A 26,823-nucleotide genomic window follows, 5' to 3' on the forward strand; every position below is an offset into this window, starting at 1 on the left:
ACTAAGCTAATCTGATTGCTGACTCAAGGTTGAAGAAGAGAATTCTAAAAAATATCCACATTTGAAGAAAGGTTTCTTCTTATTTCAGTCTTAAATGAAAGACCTTTTATTTTGAAATTATATCCCCTTGGTCTAGGCTCCGCCCACAAAGAGGAATATCCTCTCATCCCTGAAATAATTATTGGGTCAGACACATGCAGCTTTTTTTTGTTTAACAGTTAATCCTTAGATTTTGGAAAAGTCTTCGAGGGTTATAAAACTGCCAATTGTCATACCTTTGTTTAAAAAAGGGAAGGAGCCAAATAAAGGTAACTGTAGCCTCCTAGCTTAACATCTGTTATTGGGAAATTGTTAGAGTATTATAAAGGATATACAGGTCGTTCTGCTATAACATGACAGTTGTGTAGATCTGCAACACTGTGCTAGAGAAAAACAAAGTAAAGAAAATCGCACTGTACAAGATCGCTATGGAAAATTGCTATACCCGTTCAGTAGAAGGTTCGCATTATCCAAACAGTGTCCACAATTCATCAACTGCATTATAGCGAACTCATGTCAATGAAACGCTCATTACATCAGAATGACCTGTAACGAAGTAAAGCCATAAACGAACAGGACCATGGGGCTGCTCTCTCGTTATACAGAGAAAGAGCGAGAGAGAGAGAGAGAGAGAGAGAGAGACAACTGATGGTAGTTTAACCTGAGGGTCAACACACCTCAGGCAAGGGGACAGGTTATGAAAGAGAGTCCTTCATGGTAACTTCCACCCATGGGGGAACTGGCATCACTCTGCATTGCAACCCAGCAGTCCAGCCAACTGAGCTGACCGACCTCAAAGTATGTAAGAACATTTAGAGATACATAACATTATCAAGCAGAGTCAGCATGGCCTCAAAAAAGGTGAAATAACGCATAACAAATTTATTAGAATTCTGTGAGGATGGAACTAACAGGATAGGTAAAGGAGACCAATGGATAGATACAGAGAAAACTTTGCTTTACACAGTACCTTATAAACTGCCACTCTCGGTAAACGGGCAAAATAAATTACCAGAAAGAGCGAAAATTTGTTGTATTATTGCAATTTTTGCCATGTCAAATAGTCAGTTGTGGGTTGAGTGAGAAGGCTCTCTGCCAGTAGGTTTTATTCAGACAAAGTTGCATTATTATTTAAGTGATTTTTGTTGTAGATAAAGTATAACAGTGATGTGTATACCTGCTGCATTATTTTTCTGTTATTTAATGTGTGTTTTTACCTTGATTATGTTGACCTCTTGATCAATTGGAATATTTAATCAATCACCACACTCCTGGTGCCAGTGATGCTGGTTAACAAAGAGTTTTCTGCATTTGGATTTTAAGAGGGCCCTTGATGAGATATGATGTTAGCCTAAATAATAAGATGAGCATGGATTGAGGAGTAAGTTTGCAGATGACACCAAAATTGGAGGTGTAGTGGAAAGCGAAGAAGGTCGCCTCAGATTACAACAGGATCTTGACCAGATGGGCCAATGGGCTGAGAAGTGGCAGATGGAGTTTAATTCAGATAAACGCAAGGTGCTGTATTTTGGGAAAGCAAATCTTAGCAGGACTTATACACTTAATGGTAAGGTCTTAGGGAGTGTTGCTGAACAAAGAGACCTTGGAGTGCAGGTTCATAGCTCCTTGAAAGTGGAGTCGCAAGTAGATAGGATAGTGAAGAAGGTGTTTGGTATGTTTTCCTTCATTAGTCAGTGTATTGAGTACAGGAATTGGGAGGTCATGTTGTGGCTGTATAGGACATTGGTTAGGCCACTGTTGGAATATTGCTTGCAATTCTGGCCTCCTTCCTATTGGAAAGATGTTGTGAAACTTGAAAGGGTTCAGAAAAGATTTACAAGGATGTTGCCAGGGTTGAAGGATTTGAGCTATAGGGAGAGGCTGAACAGGCTGGGGCTGTTTTCCCTGGAGCGTTGAAGGCTGAGGGGTGACCTTCTAGAGGTTTACAAAATTATGAAGGACATGGATAGGGTAAATAGGCAAAGTCTTTTCCCTGGGGTCGGGGAGTCCAGAACTAGAGGGCATAGGTTTAGGGTGAGAGGGGAAAGATATAAAAGAGACCTAAGGGGCAATGTTTTCACACAGAGGGTGGTACGGGTATGGAATGAGCTGCCAGAGGAAGTGGTGGAAACTGGTACAATTGCAACATTTAAGAGGCATTTGGATGGGTATATGATATGGGAAGGGTTTGGAGGGATATGGGCCGGGTGCTGGCAGGTGCGACTAGATTGGGTTGGGACATCTGGTCGACATGTACGGGTTGGACCGAAGGGTTTGTTTCCATGCTGTACACCTCTATGATTCTATGACTCTAAGACAGAGTTGAGACAAAAAGGGCATTTTCAGGATGGTAACATGTAAGCAGTGGGGTGCCACAATGATCAGTTTGGGGCCCCAATTATTTACAATATATTTTATATAAAAGCATGGTGCTGGAAAAGCACAGCAGGTCAGGCAGCATCTGAGGAGCAGGAGAATCGATGTTTCGGGCATAAACCCTTCATCAGGAATTATGTCTGAAACGTCGACTCTCCTGCTCCTTACAGCACCACACATTTCGACTCTGATTCTCCAGCATCAGCAGTCCTCGCTTTCCCCCTATATATATTAATGAATTGGATGGGGAACGTGAATGCACTATAGCCAAGTTTGCAAAAAATAGATGGGAGAGCAAGTTCAGAGAATGGGACAAATAGTCTGCAGTGGAATATATACAGGTTAAGAGAGTAGGTTAAAACCTTGGCAAATGGAAAATAATGTAGAAAGCTGCCAGGTTATGCACTTTAGCAGGAAGAATAGAGGAGCTGACTACTATTTAAATTGAGAAAGACTGCAGAAAGCTACAGTAGGGAGATTTTGGAGTTTTTGTGCATTAGTATCCAATTTCTTTAGGTAACAGGGAAGGCAAATAGATTATTGGCCTTTATTTCAAAGGGAACGCAGTACAAAAATAGGGAGATCTTTTTAAAACTACACTAGCAGTCAGACTACACCTGAAACATTAGGAATTTCAGGAAAGATACAACTTCATTGAAGGTAATCCAGAGAAGGTTCAGTAGGTTGATCTTGGGTATGGAAAGACTGTCTTCTGAGAAGTTCAGTGGGTTGTGCTTGTACTCGGAGTTCAGAAGAATGAGAGGCAAGCTTATTTAACTCGTCAGGTTAGTTGTAGAAAGGTTGTTTTCAATTGTGGGAGGGTCCAGGACTAGAAAGCATAATCTCAGAACAAAGGGTCACAGTAAGCAAAGCTCAGCCTCCAGTTTATGAACTTTGATTTGGAGTTCATCAAGCCTCAGAAAAGTACTATAGAGGCTGTTGCCACAGATAACATAGTGTCCGTCAGTACCTGCATACAAAAGCTTTATTTTTATATTTATCCATGGATTGTGGGCATTGATGAGTCATCATTCCTCCTAGTTTTATCACCATTAAAATCAAATTAACTATTACTGATTTCATATTTGATATATTGGTGGGAACGTGTGCTCAAAATGGTTGCTATATTTATCGAATAAGAAATTGATTACAAATCACTGGAATAAGTATATGAAACAAAATGTAATAAGAGATCAAGAGATGTAACAATTTGTCATTGAAAAGCAGGGTCTTTCTTTTGAGATGCTGTTACGTATTAGAGGTGAAGTCAGTTGCTGAAGGACTCATTGTGGATGCCTGAAATTTATGAAGTTTGGCTTTGACAATAACTAGAAATACTTATGCATCTAAATTTAAAAAAAAAGTCTAGCAACAAAACCTGTAAAACTTCAAAATCAGTTGCAAAATAAACAATCAATTTTAAATCTGTAACTCCACCATGAAAAGAATCTTGGGAAACCCAAGTACTTACAAGTGTGTCTAGCCAGGGAATAGTTGCTCCCTCCGCTGGTCAGTCCAAAGCCCTCTGGCACCTGATTGGTGTTCCGAGTCCGAGTTGGCAGCTTCGGAGGTTCAATCTCAGCACCAAACTCTGCTCCAATGACACCGAGAAGGACAATGGCTGTAGCCTGCTTACGGCGCTCCTCGTATGATGACGATGATTTCTTTGTTTGTGTAAGAAAACTTGGCAAACAGCCTAAAATAGAAACCAAAGACAAGAGTAAATATGCTAATGTACATACTTTTTTTCTCATATTATACCCAGAGTAAAATGTATAGGAAGTCAAATAAATGAGAAGCTCTTATCTAGGGGTTATTTCTGCTCTGACACACTTTCAGAAGACAAATATTTTTGGAGACGGATAGGCATTAGCACTTATGCAAAGCTTGGCCAAAAAAATGGCTGACCATTGATATTGTTCCATTTATTTGTTTTGAATAATTTTTTTCAAGTTCACAAAAAGAGAACTATTTATGTGAAACAGTACAATTATCAAAACTGATGAAGTTAAGGGTCATCTCCATAAATGCAACTTGAATTTCTACACAGCATTGGACAATCACAACCATTCACTACTTATACAACAACATATAAATTACAAGTAGGCCACTCAGTCCCTCAAGCCAGCTCCACCATTCAAGAAATCTTAGAATCACAGAATCCCTACAGTGTAGAAGCAGGCCACTTGGTCCATCGAGTCCACATTGACACTCTCAAGTGCATGCCACGAGAGCCACCCCTTACCCAATCCCTGTAATCCTGCATTTTCCATGACTATTTCCACCCAATCTACACTTCCGTGGACATTCCGGGAAATGTAGTACTGCCTATCCACCTAACCTATACATCTTTGGACAGTGGGAGGAAACCCACGCAGACATGGGGAGAATGTGCAAACTCTACACAGTCACCAATTGGATGAACTGAATGTGGTCTCAACTCCATTTGCATTGCTGCCTCTTCATTCCCCTCAACTCATTTATTAATGAAAAAATTATCGAACCTAGACTTGAATATATGAATGATTCAGTCTCTACTGCTCTTTGGAGAAGGAAATTCTAAAAGCTATTGAATAAAAGAAATCACCTCATCCTTAAGTGAAGCATCTTCCATTTTTGAACCATATCCTGGTCCTAGATTCCCCCACAATGCATAACATCCTTTCAGCACTCAACCTGTCAAATCACTTCAGAATCTCAAGCAAAATCAGAAATTGCTGAAGAAACTCAGCAGGTCTGATAGCTTTTTTGGAGAGAAATAGAGTTAAAGTTTTCAAGTCCAGTGATTCTTCTTCAGAACAGATCTTAATTTTTTTTTAGTTTCATTAACAGCAGCTTTCATTCTTCTAAACTCCAAAGTCTATTGGCTCAACATACTCAGCTCAATCTTACCGCATAAGGAATACCTTAATTTGAGGAACTGTCTTATCTGAAATGCTCCGAATGCAACTGTGCACTTTATTTAGGAAAGAGACCAGAACTACACAAAGTACTCAAAATGGCACTGTACAGGAGTAGCTACACTTTCTACTTTTTCCATCTTGCAACAAACATACCAAAATTCCATGTTTCTTCCTAATTACTTCTTGCATCTGAATATGAATATTTTGGACTCATGCCCCAGTGACACCCAGGTCATTTGCACTGTAGTGTTCTGCAGGTTCTCTCCACTAAGAAAATGCTTTTTTTTGAAGAACCAATCCTGCCTATTCTTATTTATTCATATTACACTCATGCTGCCATATTTCTGCCTATTCACTTAACTTACAGACTCTTTGTTTGCTTGGCAACTTGCTTTGTATCAACTCTGCATCAACAACAAATTTATTTCGCATACATTTAGTCTCCTAATCCAAGTCATTAATATGAATTGTAAATAGTTGAGGCCCACTATTGAACCCAGTGGCTAAACACAACTATAAAAGGAAGGAAAAATAGATAAGTCACAATTCTTTGCAACTGATTTACAAATGGATTCTGTCCCAACTGGACCCAGTATCTCAACTTGGTCTGTTAATTCACCTTGCAGTTTCAGAAATCTCATTATTCAGCAGAGAACCTTCAGCGCTCATTCCTTTCATGGTTTTCCAAATTTATTCCTGAATAGGGAAGAGAGGTGCGTAGTGGTAATGTCACTGGGCTAGTAATCCAGAGGCCAAGAAAATTCCTTTGAATATAGATTCAAATTTCAGCATGACTGGTGAAACAATTTAAACACAATCAATAAATAAAGGAAATCTATTTAGTCTCAGCGATGACCATGAAATGACCACTGATTGCTGTTGAAAAAAAACCTTGATCATAATCCTTTAACAAAGGAAATCTTTCATTCTTATCTGATCTGGCCTTGCAAGCCATTCTGTTTGAGGGAAATTACAGATGGGTAATATATGTTGTCAATGATGCCCCCATTCCATGTAAGAATTTAAAAAAATATATAAGTGGTAAATAATCCTTATTTACAGAAGAGATACAGATCAGAAGCAGGCCAAACAAATGCTAGTATCAGCACACTTATATTCCAACTTAAGAGGTGTACTAACACAGCTGAATTGCATAGGTGGCTCCCCAGCCAATATCAAAATTGTATCAATAATATAAAATTTGATTTTTTTTTGACAAGCAAGATAACATATAATGTAACTCTCAAAGATTCTACTTTATACTTGTGATATAGACAACTTGCATTCATATAAAACATCGAACATTAAAAAAATGCTCAAGATGCAAACAGAATACAGGTGAACAACCAACAATCTGTACCTCATATCTAATTCATGCCTTGCAACAAATTCATCATCACAGCAATTTTGAGTACCTAAAGAATGAGGATAAATTGAACATACATTTCAAGAAATAGGTTTCTTCATGTGGATTTCCTAATACCATTAAGTCCCTAATGCAGACCATTTTAAAGCTAATAGTTTAGAAGACATTGCAGTGAAATTACTAAGTGAATACTCAACACTTACATTTGACACTTTGATAGTTTAGCAAAAGCATTAAGCTCACATTAAAATAATGGAAAAATGCATGTAATATGAATGTGTTAAGTGCTCTCTGTTAACAGGACTAACAGCCATTTTTAGACATATATCAAAGCATTAGGCCCATAACTCTCTCCCAATGTTTTGACCAAGTATTTTGACAAATAAAGATTACGAAAGACAGTGAACGGACAGAAGAATATCATGTCACATTGACATTACCTTTAGGATACTAGCACAAACCTTCCATTTTAGAAAAAGTCTTTTGCCCTTGGAAGGTGGAAATAACTTACCTGCTTGAACTGCAGCAGCACATGTGGTGTAGGTATATCAACAAAATTGTTTGGAAGGAAGTTCCAGGGTTTAATGTGGCACATTCCAAAGGGAAACTAGGAATAGGCTAGCCAGAGATGTTCATCATAAGAAACAAGGCATTTCAACAATAAAAGTCATTGGGAGTTGTATTACTGAAAAGATACTGAGTGTCGCTTGTAGACAAAACAAACACAAGGCCCCACTGATACTACCACGGTTGTTGTTGGAACCAGCAGCACACTCAAAAAGGGCAATAGGACAGCACTGTGGCTCAGTGATTAGCATTATTGCCTCTCAGTGCCAGGGACCTGGACAATCATCTGTGTGGAGCTTGCATGTTCTCCACATTTCTGTCTGTGTTTCCTCCAGGTGCTCTGGTTTACTCCCACAGTCCAGTGATGTGCAGGTTAGGTGGAATGGCCATGCTAAATTCCTCATAATATCCAGGGACGTGCAGGTTCGGTATATTAGCCATAGGAAATGCAAGGTTACGGGGATAGGGTACGGCTGTGGGTCTGGGTTGGATGGTCTTAGGATGATCAGTATGGACTCAATGGGCCAAATGGCTTGCTTCCACACAGTAAGGATTCTATCACGATTCCATGAAGCCAAACAGAGAATAGCTTGTCACTTGCCAACCTGCCCCACCATTGACATAAAGATGCAACAATGGGCTAACTGCTACCAGTTTCTCTTGCATCATGAGGTATCCCTCACCATACGCTTGGCTGAAGCTAAGAAACTAACATATAAAGAACAGTCACATTCACACCATGACACATGGTACTGCCACATAAATGCACTGCCACTGGGTTAACCTAAACAGAAAATTATAGTTGATAAAGCACAGGTGGTCATTCTGCCTCTGTATCTGTGTTGATATTTTCAGCAGCTTTCCAATTAGTCCTACACCCTTCCTCTTTGACTGTTGCCTTGCAAAATCTTGTTTTTAATGAATTTATCCACTCTAAGATTCAAAGATGTGTAGGTTTGGTGAATAGACCATGCTAAGTTGCCCATAGTGTTAGATGCATTAGTTGGGGTTAAATATAGGGTAGGGGAATGGGTCTGGGTGGATTACTGTTCGGAGGGTTGGTATGGACTTGTTGGGCCGAAGGCCCTGTTTCCACAGTGTAGGGAATCTAATCTAATCCAATCCAACCCAATTAGCTTTGTTCAACATTTCTGTTCCATCTGCATCCTCCACCCTCTCAGATCATAACTTTTTACATCACCTCTGCTTATCTCTCAATCACCTTGAGTCAGTTTTCTTCGGTCACTGACTGTTCTATCATTGAAAATAGCCTTATTTACTACTCAAACCCTTACTGACATTGAAAACTTCAAGTTTAAACCAATTATCTTTTTCCAAAAGACAGCAACTTTAGATTCTTCAGTCTCTCCACATTAAGATAAAAGAAGTATAAAGAAACAAGATTTATTGCCAGAATATCTGAGTAGCTTCCTCTTCGGTCACGGCACGGACTAAAAATAAGCTGCTGATTGTCTACTGAAATCTTTATCAATCAACTTTGTTCTCTCTGGCTCCACATTACCAATCCACTTTTCCACATGACCTTTATTCAAATATTAACTTTGAAATCAAATGTCACAAGTTGGAGAAGACAAAAATAGAACTTTCTGGAAAAGCTCTGCAGGCCTGGCAGCATCTGTGAAGAGAAATCAGAATTAACATTTCCACAGAACAAGTTGGAGAAGGTTTGGGGAGGCAGGCTGTGTGGAGCTGAGCACATGTACTCAAGCATCATCAAATCATATGTTATAGAATGGTTTGCTGATATTTAACCAGGATTGCAAATGTAGCCAATCTTGCCTCCCTAACACACTGCATGCCCTCCACTATTATCCTGACAGAGAATGAGATGATTCCATTGGTAGCCCAGCTGATTCCTCAAAGTAGAATTTCCCTTTTCCACACAGCTCAGCACCTCACTGTTCAATAAGTATATACAGTCAAGATACCCTTAGCTTGTGATGTTGTTAAAGTTGTGTCAACATGTCACTCATCATCAAGCGAAGGGAAAATAACACAAGCCAGGTTTGAAATTCAGGCTGTTAGTAAATTCAGTATGCTGAACTCACGTGGACAGCAGTAACTATGTTACAGTAAGATTCACCGACTATAATTAAGAGCATGGGAAGATCAACCAAGGCTCCTGTTTTGGATTTCTGCCTGACATTGCCAACTGAAACGTACTCATCTTGAGAAAACATGTCTGAGTTATTATCTGTGATGGCACAGTGAGTCAAGTAACCTGGAAATAGTCTGCAAGGGCACACAAGAGAGTGGAATTTTACAGTACAATGCTGGCCAGTCCACAGGGTATTTGCAGGTCAAGTACAAGAGGCAAACATCAACAGGTCATTAAATTATACCCCGATGTTTTCTAGAAAGGAGGGGAGAAGTTCAGCAATGGATGGAAGGGTTAAAAGAAAAATAAAATGTAAAGTATGATTGCAAATCTGACAGCAGAGTAATATTTTTCATTTCAACTGCTGAATGATTCCACATATTTATGCACAAATAGACTGTCGTACTGTACAAGTTGGTTTTTACAAACAGCAGTGAATTTTGCAACTTGTTTATCAATAGCGGCTTATATTTACATGGCACCTTCAATGCTTACACCCCAAGGAAATTCATGGGAATATAATCAACTAAGAATTGTCAATGAGCCAAAGAGCTGTCACAAAATACTCCTAAAGGTTTGGTAAATGCAGTTGGTTAAGAGGGGAGATTTAAGAGCTGGAGGACCTAAATAGCTGAAGGCCAAACTCGCAGTGGAGTTGATATAGCGGGTACAAAAGTGGTCTACCTTGGAAGAATGAGATGGTGTGAAGAAGTTGTAAGGTTGGACAAGGTTACAAAAATAAAGAAGGTCAAGTTCCTCAAGATAAAACAAATAACTGCCGATGCTGGAGATCTGAAATAAAAACAAAAATTGCTGGAGAAACTCAGTAGGTCTGGCAGCATCTGTCGAGAGAAAATGGAGTTAAGGATTGATTTCAGTGACCCTTCTTCAAAACAGTGCTAGAAACTGAGACTTGTACTATGTATGCTGTTTAAATTGGCACAAAATACCAAAAATATTAAGGTGCAATTATAAACAGCAATTCCTAATCCAGAACCTATTATCTGTAGCAAACATAACTAAGGAACTAGTTCATAATATTACATTGAACGCTTCACTTTGACATTATTACGCTTTTCTTTTCAAACAAAAATCATGACCATGGATCATAATTGTGGATCACTAATGGACATACTGAACTTTTCATTGCAACATGGAATTTTAAAAAGCAATACAGAAAAAGATGACTCCGCATAGAAATTCAATGGATAGATAGAGGGGAATTCTGGCATGCAGTAGCTGTACAGAGTCAGAAGGCAGAACGACGAAAGAGAAAGAGATAATGAGAGGATCAAAATGGCATCACATCTAGACTGGGTGGTGAAGAATGCACTTAGCACATTGGTCAGAACACTGAATACAAGAGTTGGGACATCATGTTACAGCTGTAAAAGACATTAGGAAGACCACATTTAGAGTTATGCATACAAGTCTGGTTGCTCTGCTACAGGAAGGATGTTATTAAACTAGAAAGGGTTAAAAAAAAATTTACAAGGATGTTATCAAGAGTGAAGTATTTGAGTTAGAAGAAGAAGCTGGATAGGCTGGGACTTTTCCTGTGGAGTGTAGGAGGCTGAGGGGTGACCTTATAGAGGTTTATAAAATCATGAGTTGCATAGATGAAGTGAATAGCCCCTGTCTTTTCTATAGGGTAAGGGAGTCCAAAACTAGAAGCCCTAGGTTTAAGGTGAGTGGGGAAAGATTTAAAATGGACCTGAGGGGTCTTCTTCCATAGAAGTAGTGCACATATGGAATGAGCTGCTAGCAGGAGTGGTAAAGGGGGGTACAATTACAACATGTACATGTATAGGAAAGGTTTAGAGGGAAGTGGGCCAATAGCAGACAAATGCGACTAGTTCAGTTTAGGAAACCTGGTCAGCATGGGTCAGTTGGGCCAAACAGCCAGTTTCCCTGCTGTATGACTCTGAGTACCTAACGCCCTCTCAAGAGGAGGCTACTTACTCATGCTGCTAGAGATATACAAAACAAAACAGGTTATAAAAGCAAGCTTCAACTTTGCTGGAGCAAGTTATAGGCCTGATCTTCTTGTGTGTGGATTCCTGTGCTGTGAAGATTGAAGTCTTGAGAACAGCCATTTAGTAGCCCTCAATTGCAAGCAAATAAAGAGAACACAACATCTTCTCACTATGAGTGTTGCTAACCAGCCAATGATAAACAGAGCCAGGAGAAAGGAATTTCAATCTGTAGAGCTAAGAATCTCAAAATTGACTGTTCAACCCCAATATCAATGTTACCAGTAACATAAACTATACCAACCACAATGTTCTACCATCTACTTTGCACAAATAACCCAGAGACTGATCTGTCAATTTTTAAAAAAAACTTTTTGTTTTGGGTTCACTTCTCTTTCCCAATCTATGTCTATGTGTGTTGAAATATTATTTCTTATCACAGCCACTAAGCAACAAACTCACTCTTTTGTAAACTCAAGAAAGCAGAGTTAAATCAGCTCTTTTTAAAACCTAATTCCTTGGGGATAGCAGAAAGGTATCCTTTAAAGGGAAGGGATTTTATGAAAACTAACCTTGTTGTGACCAAATTTGGGGGGCAGTTCATCCTTCTTCACCCAGGTGCTTGACAATTTTCTTTTATTATTCACTTGTGGGACTTGGGCATCATTGGTTGGTCAGCATTATTCTGCATCCCTAGCTGCCCTTGAACTAAGTGGGTGCTGGATCTGGAAGGTTGTAGGTCTGGAATCACATGTAGGCCAGGCTACGTGAAGATGGCAGATTTCCTTCCTTAAAGGACATTAGTGAGCCAGATGGATTTCTCCAACAATCAACAATAGTTTCATAATCATCAGCTGATCCTTAATTCCAGATTTTTAAAAATTGAATTCAAAGTTCACCATCTGCCATGATTCGAACCTAAGTCCCAGAACATGAGCCCAATTTCTGGATTAATTGTCTAGTGATACCACCAGGCTATCGCTTCCCCTGAGGTATGAGGTATGCAGTATGGAATTTGGAGATGCCATCTGGAACGGTAACAAATTGGTGAATCTTGCCTGGAAGTAGTCATAACATTCAACTGCTTCTAGTCTGTAAGATGATAACCCATGATTAATATTCTAAATCTAAGAAGAACTCATATGATGCAGTAAGAAGTTATTTTATCCCAGCAGCTAGATTGCTTCAAGTATAGAATTAATTTTTTGATAATGTGCATTATTTCAAGAACAGGGGCAAGGCCTGTTTCAAGAAATGTTGTAAAATAGGTGAACAGTTAACACCTTATAGAATACTGGATTAGTGGTGCTGGAAGAGCACAGCAGTTCAGGCAGCATCCAACGAGCTGCTGTGCTCTTCCAGCACCACTAATCCAGTATTTGGTTTTCAGCATCTGCAGTCATTGTTTTTACCTTATAGAATACAGACAGTCCCTGGGTTGTGAGCAGGTTCCATTCTTGAGTTGCTCGTATTTCTATTTGTACACAAGTTGGACACATGCAGGCCAAAAGAAAATAGTATGAGGAAATGTTTGTATGTTGGATTGTTAAAACTGATACTAATACACCCTTGTATGGAATTGTATTTGGAAGTATGAGTGTTGGTAAATCAGAAACAATTATCTTGAAGTAAAGAATGCATTATAGATGGAAGCTGTGTAAACTAAACAGAACAGAAAATGTGAATTATCACATACACAACAAGAAATAATTGATCGCTTACCACAGCACCTGAACAGGTTAATAGATGTAAAATGCCACTGCATAAAGCTGAAGCTTGTAATTTGTGAATGTGTAAACTTTTCTGAATTAAGTTGGTACCGTGTTAAATTTCATAATCAAAATTGTGAAATAAAAAATCACCCGACACAACTGACCTCATTTTTGTTTTTGAGATATTGTTCTCCCTATGACCTTGTTGTATAGAATGTGCAATGTTCAATGACCCATTATTTCTTGTTAAAACAAATGTGGACACAGCTATTTGGGCCAAAAAATATACAAAAATCTACAACTTAGAGAATGACTGAGCACAGCCAGCCTCACTCTGATTGTTCTGTCAGCTGACCTCTGCACAAGCAGTGGCTGGGTGATCCTGTGCTCCTTTGCTGACAAATGAACAAGCCAAGGTCCTTATATTTTGTTCTGCGCAGCCTTTAGCCCAGGTGCTTGGACAGCGAGCCAGCATGACATCTCAGATCAAGATGAATTGGTGCAAACTCCAAGCCAAGATTGTTTTATAGCATTTAATTTAGTTTCTTCCCCTGCTTGGATGAGCACAGTCTGGTTATGGATTTCTATTCTAATGTATTGGAGCAGGCCTGAAAGGAACCAATGAAGCAAATGCTATAGTGGAGAGGCAGGAATACCGATCAATAGGCAAGGCCCTGACCTCAGCGCTCTCTGTCCCAGCAAATGGCCACCTCACTCTAGAGGAAAAAGCAAAGCCATGTGTATAGTCAGAAATGATCCACAAGAAATGTAGGAATAACTCTACTGCAATTATTTAATGATTTCTAATTTTTGAAAAAAAAATACATAGGCTATGAACAAGTTTCCAGTTTGCACATTTTGTTTGTTTATGCAACATACCTAATGACATAATGGATGTTAGCTAAAAAGACTACTTTTAAACATATATATTGCAACACATAGTTTATAATGTATTGTAGAAGTGAATCAGACAATCCCAATAATTTGAGCTAGAAGATCAGGCTAGAAACTTCCTTACAAAAATATAAGGTGCATTTGGAAACTTGAATTTTTTTCCAATATTCTGTTGTAGAAACAAGAATAGTACCTGGTCGTGTCAAGACACAAAAGAGTTTTGCCCTTCATTCACAGATCAATCAGCAAAAGAATTAAGGTTCAATACACTGGAGAAATCACATAATATTTATCAACAAAAGTGCAAAATACATGTCACTACGTAGAGCTTAATTCAGAATAAGAAAACAGCATAGTACAAGAGATTTAGAGAATTATGCACTGAAAACCGATATTGATATACTGCCTCACAGGAGCATTATTTAAGAAAGAATAACACTGAGCCACAGAGGAGATATTAAGTTAGAAAATCAAGAGGAATATTTAAAGGGGTATAAGTGATATTGAGAGACAGAGAGATGAAGAGGAGAATTGCAGAGCTAGGTAAATGAATCCTTGGCTAAAATGGTGGAGCACATTGCTTTAAAATAATGTCTTTAATTGTCGTTTATCACCTTGCACTCCAAGATATTTTGCAACAATATCAATTCAAGAGATCAACCAATATTTAGAATGCACAAGGAGAGAGTTCTGATTGGCTAGCATGTGCACTCTGGTTGGTAGAAGTGTGCCATGGAGAATGCATCCATTAATGCTGATTGACAATCAATCTCTTAGCTTATCTCAACAGCTCTTGAACTGGTATTCTTGTGACTTCTAATCAGTGCAAGACAAAAAAAAACATAAAAATACATGTTTTCTCTGCAGGTGAAACTGTGTCAGAGGCCAGAATTAGAGGTGCATAAAGGGCCCTCTTGTGGTATGATGGTAATGTCTCTTTCCCTGGACCAGGTTCAAGTCCCACCTGTTCCACACGTGTATAATAACTTCTCTGAACAGGTTGATTAGAAAAAAAGGCAGAGAAGTACAAATGGATACGTGGAAAAAAGGAAGAGTTAAAGAAATGTCAATGGCCAAAGAATAATTGGAACAATGAGGCTAATCTCTGATGAAGCTGACTCCATGGGAAATGCGCAAGAAATTGAAATTTCAAATAGGCAATTATCCTGTTCTTGGAACCCTCTGAGAAAGCACCTTAAGGTCAGAAACTTGAGAGGGTTCTAACTCAGTTAAGCTTACCAGCTACCCAAGAAACATTAGAGAATGATACCATACTTTGACTTGCCACTGACCGCCACTGCTACTGGTCTGACCTTGCCAGTCCTCTGTGACCCAACACCATAACCCGCCACACTCCTCCCTGAGTCAGCCTCGTCCCCAGACTGTACCCAAGTAGGTAAAAACAATGACTGTAGATGCTGAAAATCAAATACTGGATTAGTGGTGCTGGAAGAGCACAGCAGTTCAGGCAGCATCCATCTCCCTTGACAACATTCTATTCAAGCTGCACCCCCACCACCTGCATCCACATCCACCCCTGACCACCGCCCCCACCCCCTCCCCTACCATACTTAACAACGCTGGAACATGCAGGACCTGACAGCCCTCACCCACCTGATAGCCCCTACCTCCATCTACCTGACAACCCAAACCCAACCCAAACCTACATTGTCACAGCACTACCCCACCTCCAGATCCCCAAATCCCTCCTATCTATCTTACCCAAACCACCTGTGCCTCCCAAAACCCCCATCCCTCCTCACTTCCCTCCCCCCCACCCCACCCCCAATCACACTTCCCATCTTCCAAAACCCTGAACTATCTAAAGCAGTCAGTCACTCTCCTGGCACTAGGGCATTGTATAGGAGTTTGGCTAGGTAGTGTCCTGGACGCGACAATCTTCAGTATCTCGTTGATGATTCCCTCCATCAAAAGGTTAGAATTGGGAATGTTCACTGATGATTGCACAATGTTCAGCACCATTCATACTTAACAGATACAAAAACAGTCCATGTTCAAATGCAGAAAGATCTGGACAATTTCCAGGTTTGAAGTGACAAGTGTCAAAATTAATGTTATAATGCTGATTGAAGCCTGCATTGCTTGAGCTTATTGCATAACTGATTTTCAAATCAAAATTCTGTGACGCTGAAGCCCTGAAACAAAAATAAGAAGTGCTGAGGAAACCTAACAGTTTTAGCTGCATTTATGGAGAGATAAAAGTTAATACTTCAAAGTCAATACGATACTTCTCTCAAACTCTCCACAGATGCTGGCAGACCTACTGAGTTTCTGCAGCACATTCTGTTTTTGAAATGTGCAGTGGTTACTTCAAATAACCACAAGATTTATCTGTGGAAAGAACATGAATTTTTTAAAAAAGATTAACTAAATATGAAAAATTTACTTCCGGGATTTAACTGACCTGTGAAAAACTCTCAAAATGCACTCAAGTTTAAATTTAATTTTGCTATTTATATTAAGATAACTGGAGATTTATTTACAGATTCAACAAAATATTGCTATTATATTAAATTTTCCACATATTCCACATTCAAGATTGAGCAAAAAAAAGTGATTTGCCAGAATAGGTTAAAGAACATTAATTTTGTGTTGATGCATACATTTTCTTGAAGAATTTAGAAAAATTAAAACTGTAAGTAATCCCTTGTGCTTAGAAAATTTTTTAAATCAAAAATGCCTTTGCTTCCTTATTTCTTGAAAATCCAATGTATTACCAAGTTGGCAAGCAGCAAATGTCTTCTCCACTAAATCGACACCAACTGTTCATGACACTAAGCACCCTCATTGTCAAAGGGACAAAATCAAAAGCAATAAAAGCATAAGATGTAGGAGGAGAATTCAGTCATTTGGTCCATCAAGTCTGCTCTGCCACTCATCATGGTTGACATGTTTCTGAACTCCATTCTTCCTGCCTTCTCTCCTTGATTGCTTTATGAGTCAAGAAACCATCTGTGTTAAATACACTCAGTGAATTGGCCCACAGCCTTTTGTGGCTATGAGTGCCACAGATTAACTGTACTCTGGCTAAAGAAATTTCTCCTCATTTCAGTTTTACAGGTGCTGTCCCTTCACTCTCAGTCTGTTCCCCCAGGTCCTAGTCTTTCATAATAGTGGAAGTATCTTAGTTCCATCCAGGTCTCTGAGAATTCTGAAAGTTTCAATCCAGCCCACCCCCGAACCCTAGGCCTGTAACCTTACATTTCTCATAGATAATCCACCTATCCTGCACATCCCTGGACACTATTGATAATTTAGCAAAACAAATCCATCTAATCTTTGGACTGTGGGAGAAAACCAGAGCACCCAGAAGAAATCCATGCAGACAAGGGAGAATGTGGGGAGTTTGCACAGAATAGGTGGATTAGCCATGGGAAATGCAGGATTATAAGGACAGGAAAACAGGGTGGGTCTGAGTGGGATGCTCTTCAGAGGATTGGTGTGAACTCGATGGAACAAATGGCCTACTTCCACACTGTAGGGATTCTATAATTCTATGTGCAGACTCTACACAGCCACCCAAAAGTGGAATCAAATGCCAGTCCTTGGTGCTATGAGGCAGCAGTGCTAACCACTGAGCCACTGTGCCACCTCAAATATGCATGCTTAGTACATAGTTTTTAAAATACTATAGTTACGTCTATAACATAGTTGATTTACTACAGTTAGTAAAAATGGGGTCACTGCCAATTAAAATTCTAGGTAGTCTTTCATTTACTTACTTCAACATTTAATTAAAGAATATTTAAATCAGAGAATGATTATCCAATGTAGATGGTGTTTTCATGAATTTAAATTGGCTCAAATCTTCTAACCTATTATTTCAAGTATAAAGAAATTCAAATGAATAAAGTAACATTACCCTTAAAAGAAATAGTGAACTGACTTTGAACAGATTATAGTTATAACTGTGATTTCATTCTGTGAGCAATAATGTTCTGTTTAATCATGATACAGGTGACATAAATATCTATTTTCTTGACAAGACAGTTGATCACCCCATCACAGCAAGAAAATCAACAACCTGAAGTAACTATTTCAATGCTGAGTTTCATTTTACGTTATATTTTGGCTTTCTGAAACAGTATTTGATACCACAATTCTATTGAACATTGCCGTTACTAAAAGGAAAATCTAGATTTGACTGTCAGTTGGTAAATGGAATTTAGAGGGAGAAGTCAAATTAGAAGATAGGCTATCAGCTACATGATATTTTCTTTCTTGTTGATAATCTACCAGTGCACCATGTTTGGTAGAAAACGACCAATCAGAAAAAATACATCATCATAAGGTACAGATCTGGTCATTGCTAGGCACTCGTGGGGTATAAAATTTACTTGCTACTAGTTCTGGGATTTCATATTGCTGAAATTTTTTCAGGGCTCATAGTCGTTGCGGTATCCAAGGCCTCCTGTTGGTGTTTAATATCATGTACGGTTATTCGAACTGGCAGAAGGTTGAGCGGGATGATCTCCCGGCACTTTTGGATGAAGATTGCGACAAATTCCTCAGCCTTATTTTTTGCACTGATATGCTGGGCTCTCCCACCATTAAGGATGGGGACATTTGTCTAGGTTTCTCTACCAGTGTTTCATGTAATTTTCAACCACCATTCATGACTGGATGTGGCAAAACTGCAGAACTTCGATCTGATCTGGTGGTGTGGAACTGCTTAGCCCTGGCTATCACTTGCTCCTTGTGCTGTTTGGCATACATAAGGCTGTTTTGCACCTTCATCAGATTGTCACTTCATTTTACATATGCCTGGTGATGCTCCCGCCATGCCCTCCTGCACTCTTCATTAAACTTGGGTTGATCGCATGGTTTGATGGTAATGGCTGAATAGGTGATAGAATAGCATAGAGTCGAATAGCAATTTATTGTCACATGCAATTTTACAACTGAAATACAATGATAAATGTTATACGTCGCCATGCCCCGGCTTCTAAATTAGTGACAGGAGTTTTAAGTAAGAAGAAGGAGGAAAATAAAAGTTCATCACAGTTCAATTAATGGTTTCTAGGATTGGAAAACTGGGCTGAAACAGTCATGCAGGACTGGATCAAGACTGTCCTGCAACACCGAGACGAGACCGCCATGCCAGGACGAGACCACCCCGCTTATGAGGCTGACACACCAGGACAGTCTCACCAGCTCCAGGTCTATAATCACCATTCCAGGCAGGTGGAAGCTACCTCATTGCTGGGCCTGGGCTGGCAGAAGACATGTTCTGCTAAAGTCATTAAAAGAAGGTATCATAATAAATGGAAACATTTTAAAAAGTCGTATATAGAGAAAAAGTAACCCGACCGGGTAGGTGAACTCCGGGCTCCTGGGCTGAGGAGCCTGCACGTTGAGCTGCCACACTGCCACCGTTTTGCCAGCCATGACTGAGCTGCAGTACAATTCATCAAGTGCCACTGGCCCACAGAACCTCATGGATGGCCAGTGTTTAATTGCTAGATTTGTTTGAATTCTATCTCATTTAGCACACTAATAGAATCAAGCAACAGAGGGAATACTCAATGTGAAGTCAGGTCATTGCTGTGGTCATTGCCATGCATACTGTCATGAGCAGGTGCGTCTGCAGCAGGCAGATTGTTGAGGATGAAGTCAAGCATGCTTTTCCTTCACCACCTGCTGCAGACTCAGTATAGCAGTTACGTTCTTTGGAACTCAACCAACTCAGTCAGTAGTGATAGTTCTGAGGTTTGATGGTGGATAGTGGAAACCCCATTCAGTGAGAGTAAAGTGGAAATCTGCAGATTTCCTTGTCCACTTTTGAATTGATGCCATAAGACATTATGGGGTCTAGAGGGAATGTTGACATTGTCCAGAGCAACACCTGCCTGCTGTATATCTCGTGCCAGTACCTCTGTTCTGCCAGTGACATTTACAATGACAGGCTGCTGTTTGACTAACCCGTGAGATAGCTTTCCCAGGTTCGCACTAGCCCCCTGTTGTTAGCAATGAGGAGTTTGCTTGGTTACAAGGCTGAGTTTGCCATTGTTGTTTCTGGTGCCTTGGTTGATGTCATTTGGTCGATATGATCTGTTTCATTCCTTATTTGGGACTTTTCAGTGGATGATAAAACTGAATGGTTTGCTAGGCCTTTTCAGAGGGCAATTAAGAGTCAACCACATTGCTACGGGTCTGTTATCATATATAGGCCATAGCAGGTAAAGTTAGGAGCTTTCCTTCCTTCAAGGAGATCAGTCAAGCACATGGGTTTTCCAACAATTGACAGTGGTTTCATGGTCAACACGAGACTTTCAATTCCATATTTTATAATTTCATGTTCTGCCATGGTGGGATTTGAACTGGGTCCCCAGAAGATTACTTGGGTCTTTCAGATATTTGCAACAAACATTGCCCTGATCAAGATCCGACTACTCTAATCCCATTTTATAGCTCTTGCCCCATAGCCCTGGAACATATGGCAATTTAAGTTAATATTTAAATACTACTTCAATGTTGAGAGTTTTGGACCCAACTCCCTTTCATACAGCGAGTTCTATCGTCTCATGAGCCTCTAGGTGAAAACAATTCTCAAACTCTCTTCTTAGCCTTCTACCTCTAACATTAAATGCCTGCACCCCTGGTTATTAACCCTTCTACGCGGAAAAAGCATCTAACTATCCAACCTATGCCCCTCACGATCTTACACATCTCTAACAGGGTCCCTCTCACCCTTCCCTGTTCTAATTCCATTTCAGCTTTTCTCTCCTCTGGACTACTTCTTAGGATCCCCCTGCTAATCTAGTTCAAATCCACTCCAACCACATCAGCAAATCTCCCTATTCTCATTCAGATGCAACCCATAGAACACGTTTTACCTCTCTACAAAAATTATCCCAATATTTCAGAAATCTGAAACCCTCCCTCCTGCACCATCTTTCCAGCCATGCATTTGTATGGTCTATCCTTCTATTCCTATACTCATGACTGTGTGGTCGCTGAATTCTCAGTCCAGCAACAAGACATCATTGCCTCCCTCATACCATAATAATATGTTAGAAATTATCTTAAACAATAATGATATAGTAGTAGATGCCTCTAAGTGCAAGAAATGACTGTGTGGCTCAACTTGAGATATAGCAGCTATTTATTGGATTAAAGATGCTACATCTGTCTTAGCTGTTGATTCACATTGCTGCCTGGGCATTTTGATTTGATAAATAATTTTAGACCAGCCACAGTACTGCAGGATCACAAGAAGGAACTTTTAATTTGTCTTTACTTTCATCAAAATACAGCAAGATTCCATGTCAGCTAGCTGTTTTTTCATGGGTTAAAATACCTAGATATACAACATCAGGGTTTCTTTCAGGAAAGGTTTGCACAACGTGAGACCAAGTAGTAAGTTAGATTTGTGAATTCAGGGAGGGAGGATTCCAACTTATACCTGTCCCTGCACAACCAATTGAAGATGAAATAAGCCACAAGGTGTGCACAACTTTTACCAATCTTTCAGGATAAAGGAACTGATGATGAATAAGCCTGATGCATGACATTTTGCATGAATGCTGAAAATGACAAGATGCCTGATCTGACACAAGTTGTCCTATATAGGTCCTTCCACCATAGTGAAGACAGAAGCATGACAAAAACCGATCATTCGTACAACAGCATCTGGGAGGGCTATTATTTAAAACAAATAAGATAATACAGACACAAACATTCATGATCTGATTTCTACCTTGATAAAGCTGTAGTGAAAAAAGCAGCAGATGCTGAAGCCCCCAATGAACCAGAGCAGAAGCAAGTCATCCTCAATTCTGAGGGGTCACAGAAGAATAATAAGACAGTGCATCAAAATAGTGGAACTTGCAGAAATTAGATTTTGGTGACTATCTACTCTGCATCCAGGCAGTTAGCAATGCAGTCACGTATCTTAACTTGAATTGTGTTACTCATAATGCTGTTAGGAAGAGGACTGCTGTGACTGTCACTCAACTTTTATTTTATTTTGTTTGCTTAATAAATAACTAGCAAAAATGGTCTTTGCAGATGAGAAAAGGAAAGAAGATAAAGATTGGCTGACATTTTTTGGGGGGTTATGGTGGCTTCAAAGTGATTAAATCAATGCCTTAGTATAGTTCCAGTATTGCGAACTGACTAGAAAATTCCATGGCTCTTGATGTTTAATGACTGATGGCCAAACTGGCTAATGGCTATTTAAACTGGACTTCACCATTCTCCTCATTTCCCCTCCCCCACACCTTACCCCAGTTCCAACCTTACAGCTCAGCACTGTCCTCATGACCTGTCCTACCTGCCAATCTCCCTTTCCACCTGTCTGCTCCACCCTCCCCTCTGACCTATCACCTCCATCCCCACCCCCATTCATCTAATGTACTCTTTGCTACCTTCTCCCCAGCCCCACCTCCCCCCATTTATTTCTCTACTCTGGAGGCCTCCTGCCTCCATTCCTGGTGAAGGGCTTTTGCCTAAAACGTCAATTTTTCTGATCCTCGGATGCTGCCTGACTTGCTGTGCTTTTTCAGCATCACTCTGATCTAAACTCTGGTTTCTAGCATCTGCAGTCCTCACTTTTGCTTATTTAAAGGAACCTTGTGAGTAAATCCATTTGTTGCCTTTGGGATTATTCCCTCTTGGCACTCGTTAAGTTGCAACCAAGTTCAAGCTTATATAATGAACTTAGCTAAAAGTTTACCAATAGTTTGAGCTGCATTGGATTTAATAAATAAAGTTACAGCAGTACCACCAGGGAAACTCTACAGATGCTGCCAGACCTGCCAAATATTTCCAATATTTTCTCTTCAAATTTCCAGCATCCACAGTATGTTGCTTTTGGATTGGTATTTAACTCACTGCCACACACAGATGAATTACCACTTTCAAGTTGTTTGGCTCTTTTCTCTGAAAGCATTTCCAGTTATCTGTTTTTACTTTGTTTACCTTCATTACTTCCTTTTTTGCCATTCTCACATCTGATCAGTTAACAAACAAAATCCATTTACAAAGCTACATTTCTTTTCCTCAACAACTGACTCCAGCTAACTTAAATTGTCGTTGTTGTTCCTCTCTCCTTAGATGCTGCTGGTCCTGATGAGTATTTCTAACATTTATTTTGTAATCATCCTGACACTCTCTCTTTCATTGCATTGACTTTAACTTGGAATCCTTCAAGTGGCAGCTTATTAAATGCGTTTTGGAAGTCCAACTTCACCAGATCAGCTTCATTACCCTCAGTGACCATCTCTGCTCCCATCAAATAGGTCAATTAAGTTTGTTTCTTGATTTGATTTATTAGTGTCACATGTACCTAGGTACAGTGAAAAGTTTTGATTTGCATGTACTACAAAGTGAATTAGGGTAATAGAGCAGAGTGAGGAATACAATATTATGGCTGCAGAGAAGGTGCACAAAGAGTGAGATCAACATTTAAGTTTAAAATTTGACAAGTCCATTCAGAAGTCTGAGAACAGTGGGAAGGAAGCGGTTTTTGAATCTGTAGCTACATGTGTTTAAGCTTTTGTACCTTCTGCCCAATGGAAGAGGTTGGAAGAGATTATAACTGGAGTGGAAGGGGTCTTTGATTAGAATTAGAATTTCCTTGATTGTCATGCGTATTCAATACAAAATACAGTGAAATATGTGCCATTGCTGCTACACACGCCATCGCCAGAGTCCCACTCTGGGCATCCCACTTCATGCCATGCTGCCACCAGGGCCCACTTCACATGGAAGCGAGAGCCCCGCTCCAGGTTTCACAGCTGATTGACTGACTCCATAGCCATGCTGCCAAGATGCTGCCGCCACTCCAGAGTCCATCGAAGCCATCTCCTGCTAAAGATCGCTCTTTATCTGATATGTTTAAGAAGGGGTAGAAGGAAAAAAAGGTAAAAAAATGCAGACAAAGAGGACAAGCCCAGGCACCAAAGCCCATACACTGCCTACTCTGCCATTGTCATCTTGATTGATTATGTTGGCTGCTTTGCCGAGGAAGCAAGAAACTACAAATGAACGCTGGCTTTCCCCAACTAAGTCACACTTGTCCAAGGGACTATTAACTTTATTTAAAATTATTGTGTGTAAACGTTTCCTATCACTTAAATTAAAACGATTTGCCTGTAATTCCTCAGTTTGTCTTTGCGACCTTTTTGAACAGTTAAGTGTGATGCTTATAATTCTCAAATCCTCAGACTACATCCCTCCATCTTAGGAGTGTTGGAAGATTATGATTAGTACATAGGCAATTTCCACACTTGGTTCCCTCATACTCTCAGATATATCTCATTAGGTTTGGTGACTAATCAGCTCGAGGTACAATCAACTTTTCCAGCAACTGCCCTTTATCAACTTTTAGCCTATCCTGCAACTCAGTTACATCAACTTACATTGCAAATTTGGCTTGTAAGGAGACAGCAAAAGTATTCATTTAATGCTATAACTCTGTTTTCTGCATCCATCCATAGATAACCCTTTGGATCCAGTTGTCCCCGCTTACTACCTTTTTACTACTTAATTGCTCACAGGAGACTTTTCAATTTCTATTAGCTGCAATATTTTCTCATACACTTTCTTTGCCACTCTTCTTCACACTTCCCTCGAAATGTACTGTTTCCATTCTAATTTCCATTTGAATTATCAGCCTGACATCTTTGCATTCCTGATGAAGGGCTTGTGCTTGAAATGTCGATTCTCCCAATCCTTGGATGCTGCCTGACCTGCTGTGCTTTTCCAGCACCACACTCTTCAACTCTGATCTCTAGCATCTGCAGTCCTCACCTTTTCCTCTTTCATATGCTGCCTTTTTCAGGTTTGCTTTTCTCTCATCATCCAGGTTACTGTAACTTTGCCCCTCACTAGAATACATTGTGACTAAATCTATATCATCTCTGGTTTAAAGACAGCAGTGTTACAGTTCTAGGAGAAAGTGAGGACTGCAGAGTCAAAAGGTATGGCATTGGAAAAGCACAGCAGGTCAGGCTGCATCTGAAAAACAGGAGAATTGACATTTTGAGCATAAACTCTTTATCAGGAATGTTACAGTTCTGTATACCAATTTTTGGTTCCCATTTATCGAGGACAGACTTATTTTTATTGCATCCAAATTAGCCCTCCTCTAATTTACTATTTTTATTCTAGATTGTTCCTTATGCTTTTCCATATCCTACCTAAACCTTGTGATAGAATGGTTACTATTAAATAAAAATTCTTGAGTAACACACAAACCACCCCATTCTCCAGAAATAGACTGTTGTGACTTGCATAGATGAATACACTGTAATCAGAGCCCACTACTCTAGAGTCACACTATCTGTATCAATGTTTGATTTAATTACTAAAATGGCCAGTTATTTCCCTTTTGATATGGCTATTACGATTCACATGGGAGGACTGAACTAGAAATCAAAGTCCTCTATGCCATGGCATAGTGGTTCAGTGGTTAGTACTGCTGCCTCACAGCACCAGGGACCCGAATTCAACTCCAGTCTCAGGTGACTGTCTGTTTGGAGTTTGCACATTCTGCCTCCATTTGTGTGGGCTTATTTTAGGTGCTCCTGTTTCCTCCCCAGTTCAAAGATGTGCCGGTTAGGTGGATTGCTCATGCTAAATTACCCTCTAGTGTCCAGGGATAAGATGGCTAGTTGAACTAGCTGTGGTAAATGCAGGATTACAGGGTTAGGTTTGGGGGTGGGTGTACATAGGATGGTCTTTGGAGGGTCAAAGTGGATTCAACTGGCTGAATGGCCTGCTTCCCCAGTGTAGGGATTCTATGAGCTGCACCAAAAGTTTAACAATCTTATTCAGTTTCCAAATATGGTTGACATTTTTACTTGGAAACCATCATCCAGAGGAACAGTCTTGCACTGGTTTTCATTTATTCGAAACAAACTCATGTTTTAACCACATGGCAAACTGGTTTGCAACTAAGCTAATATGCAGAATTAAATGACACCTCTGAATCCGATCACACATACACACCCATTCTTACACACATCTCTGCAGACAATGAGTGGCAAGATAGGGAAAACCTGTTTACCAAGTGTCCAAACTAAGAAGGGTCATAATATGGAGACTTTCTCAAACTTTCCTCCTCATTTTTTTATTGATGAGACCATGTTGCTATTGATGGAAGAGAAATAGAAAGCCTTCAGTTTGGGTACCAGGTCAGTTAATATAAGTCTCATGATTGAAGTTGCTGTCTACTCTCAGACTTTATGAGGAAATCACAGATATTGACTGAAACTTGCTCGATTCTCAGGAAATACTTCACAATTGGTTCTTCAACTAAGTTTCATTGAAGGTTATATTGCTATTCAGATATTACTCTGAGAGACCCAGTGCAAGGTAAGCAGCATTATTACCTTGCAAGCTTATCCACAACTGAACAACCCTCAATTCTGTGGAAAAACAGAAACCTAAAGACCAGAGGCTTTACCAGTCAACCTTTAGTCTAGGCACCTTCCAAACTTCTGCCTACTTAGAGTCATAGAGATGTACAGCATGGAAACAGACACTTCGGTCCAACCTGTCCACACCGACCTGATATCCCAACCCAATCTAGTCCCACTTGCCAGCACCCGGCCCATATCCCTCCAAACCCTTCCTTATTCATATACCCATCCAAATGCCTCTTAAATGTTGCAATTGTACCAGCCTCCACCACATCCTTTGGCAGCTCATTCCACACACGTACCACCTTCTGCGTGAAAAAGTTGTCCATTAGGTCTCTTTTATATCTTTTCCCTCTCACCCTAAACCTATGCCCTCTAGTTCTAGACTGCCTGATCTCAGGGAAAAGACTTTGTCTATTTATCCATGCCCCTCATAATTTTGTAAACCTCTATAAGGTCACCCCTCAGCCTCCGACGTTCCAGGG

General features: G+C 39.9%; 1 protein-coding gene across 5 annotated transcripts in view; it reads right to left on the reverse strand.

The window, feature by feature from the left end:
• Window positions 1–26,823, reverse strand: part of wdr7 (WD repeat domain 7) — a 657,873-nt gene that overhangs the window by 279,975 nt on the left and 351,075 nt on the right. For all 5 annotated transcript variants that reach the window (XM_072573923.1, XM_072573951.1, XM_072573942.1 and 2 more), the window contains one exon: window positions 3,887–4,111. In XM_072573923.1, the coding sequence (XP_072430024.1) occupies window positions 3,887–4,111 (225 nt within the window). The remainder of the gene's footprint in view (window positions 1–3,886; window positions 4,112–26,823) is intronic.

The sequence above is a fragment of the Chiloscyllium punctatum genome, chromosome 1 (genome assembly GCF_047496795.1).
Source record: "Chiloscyllium punctatum isolate Juve2018m chromosome 1, sChiPun1.3, whole genome shotgun sequence".
Lineage (NCBI taxonomy): Eukaryota > Metazoa > Chordata > Chondrichthyes > Orectolobiformes > Hemiscylliidae > Chiloscyllium > Chiloscyllium punctatum.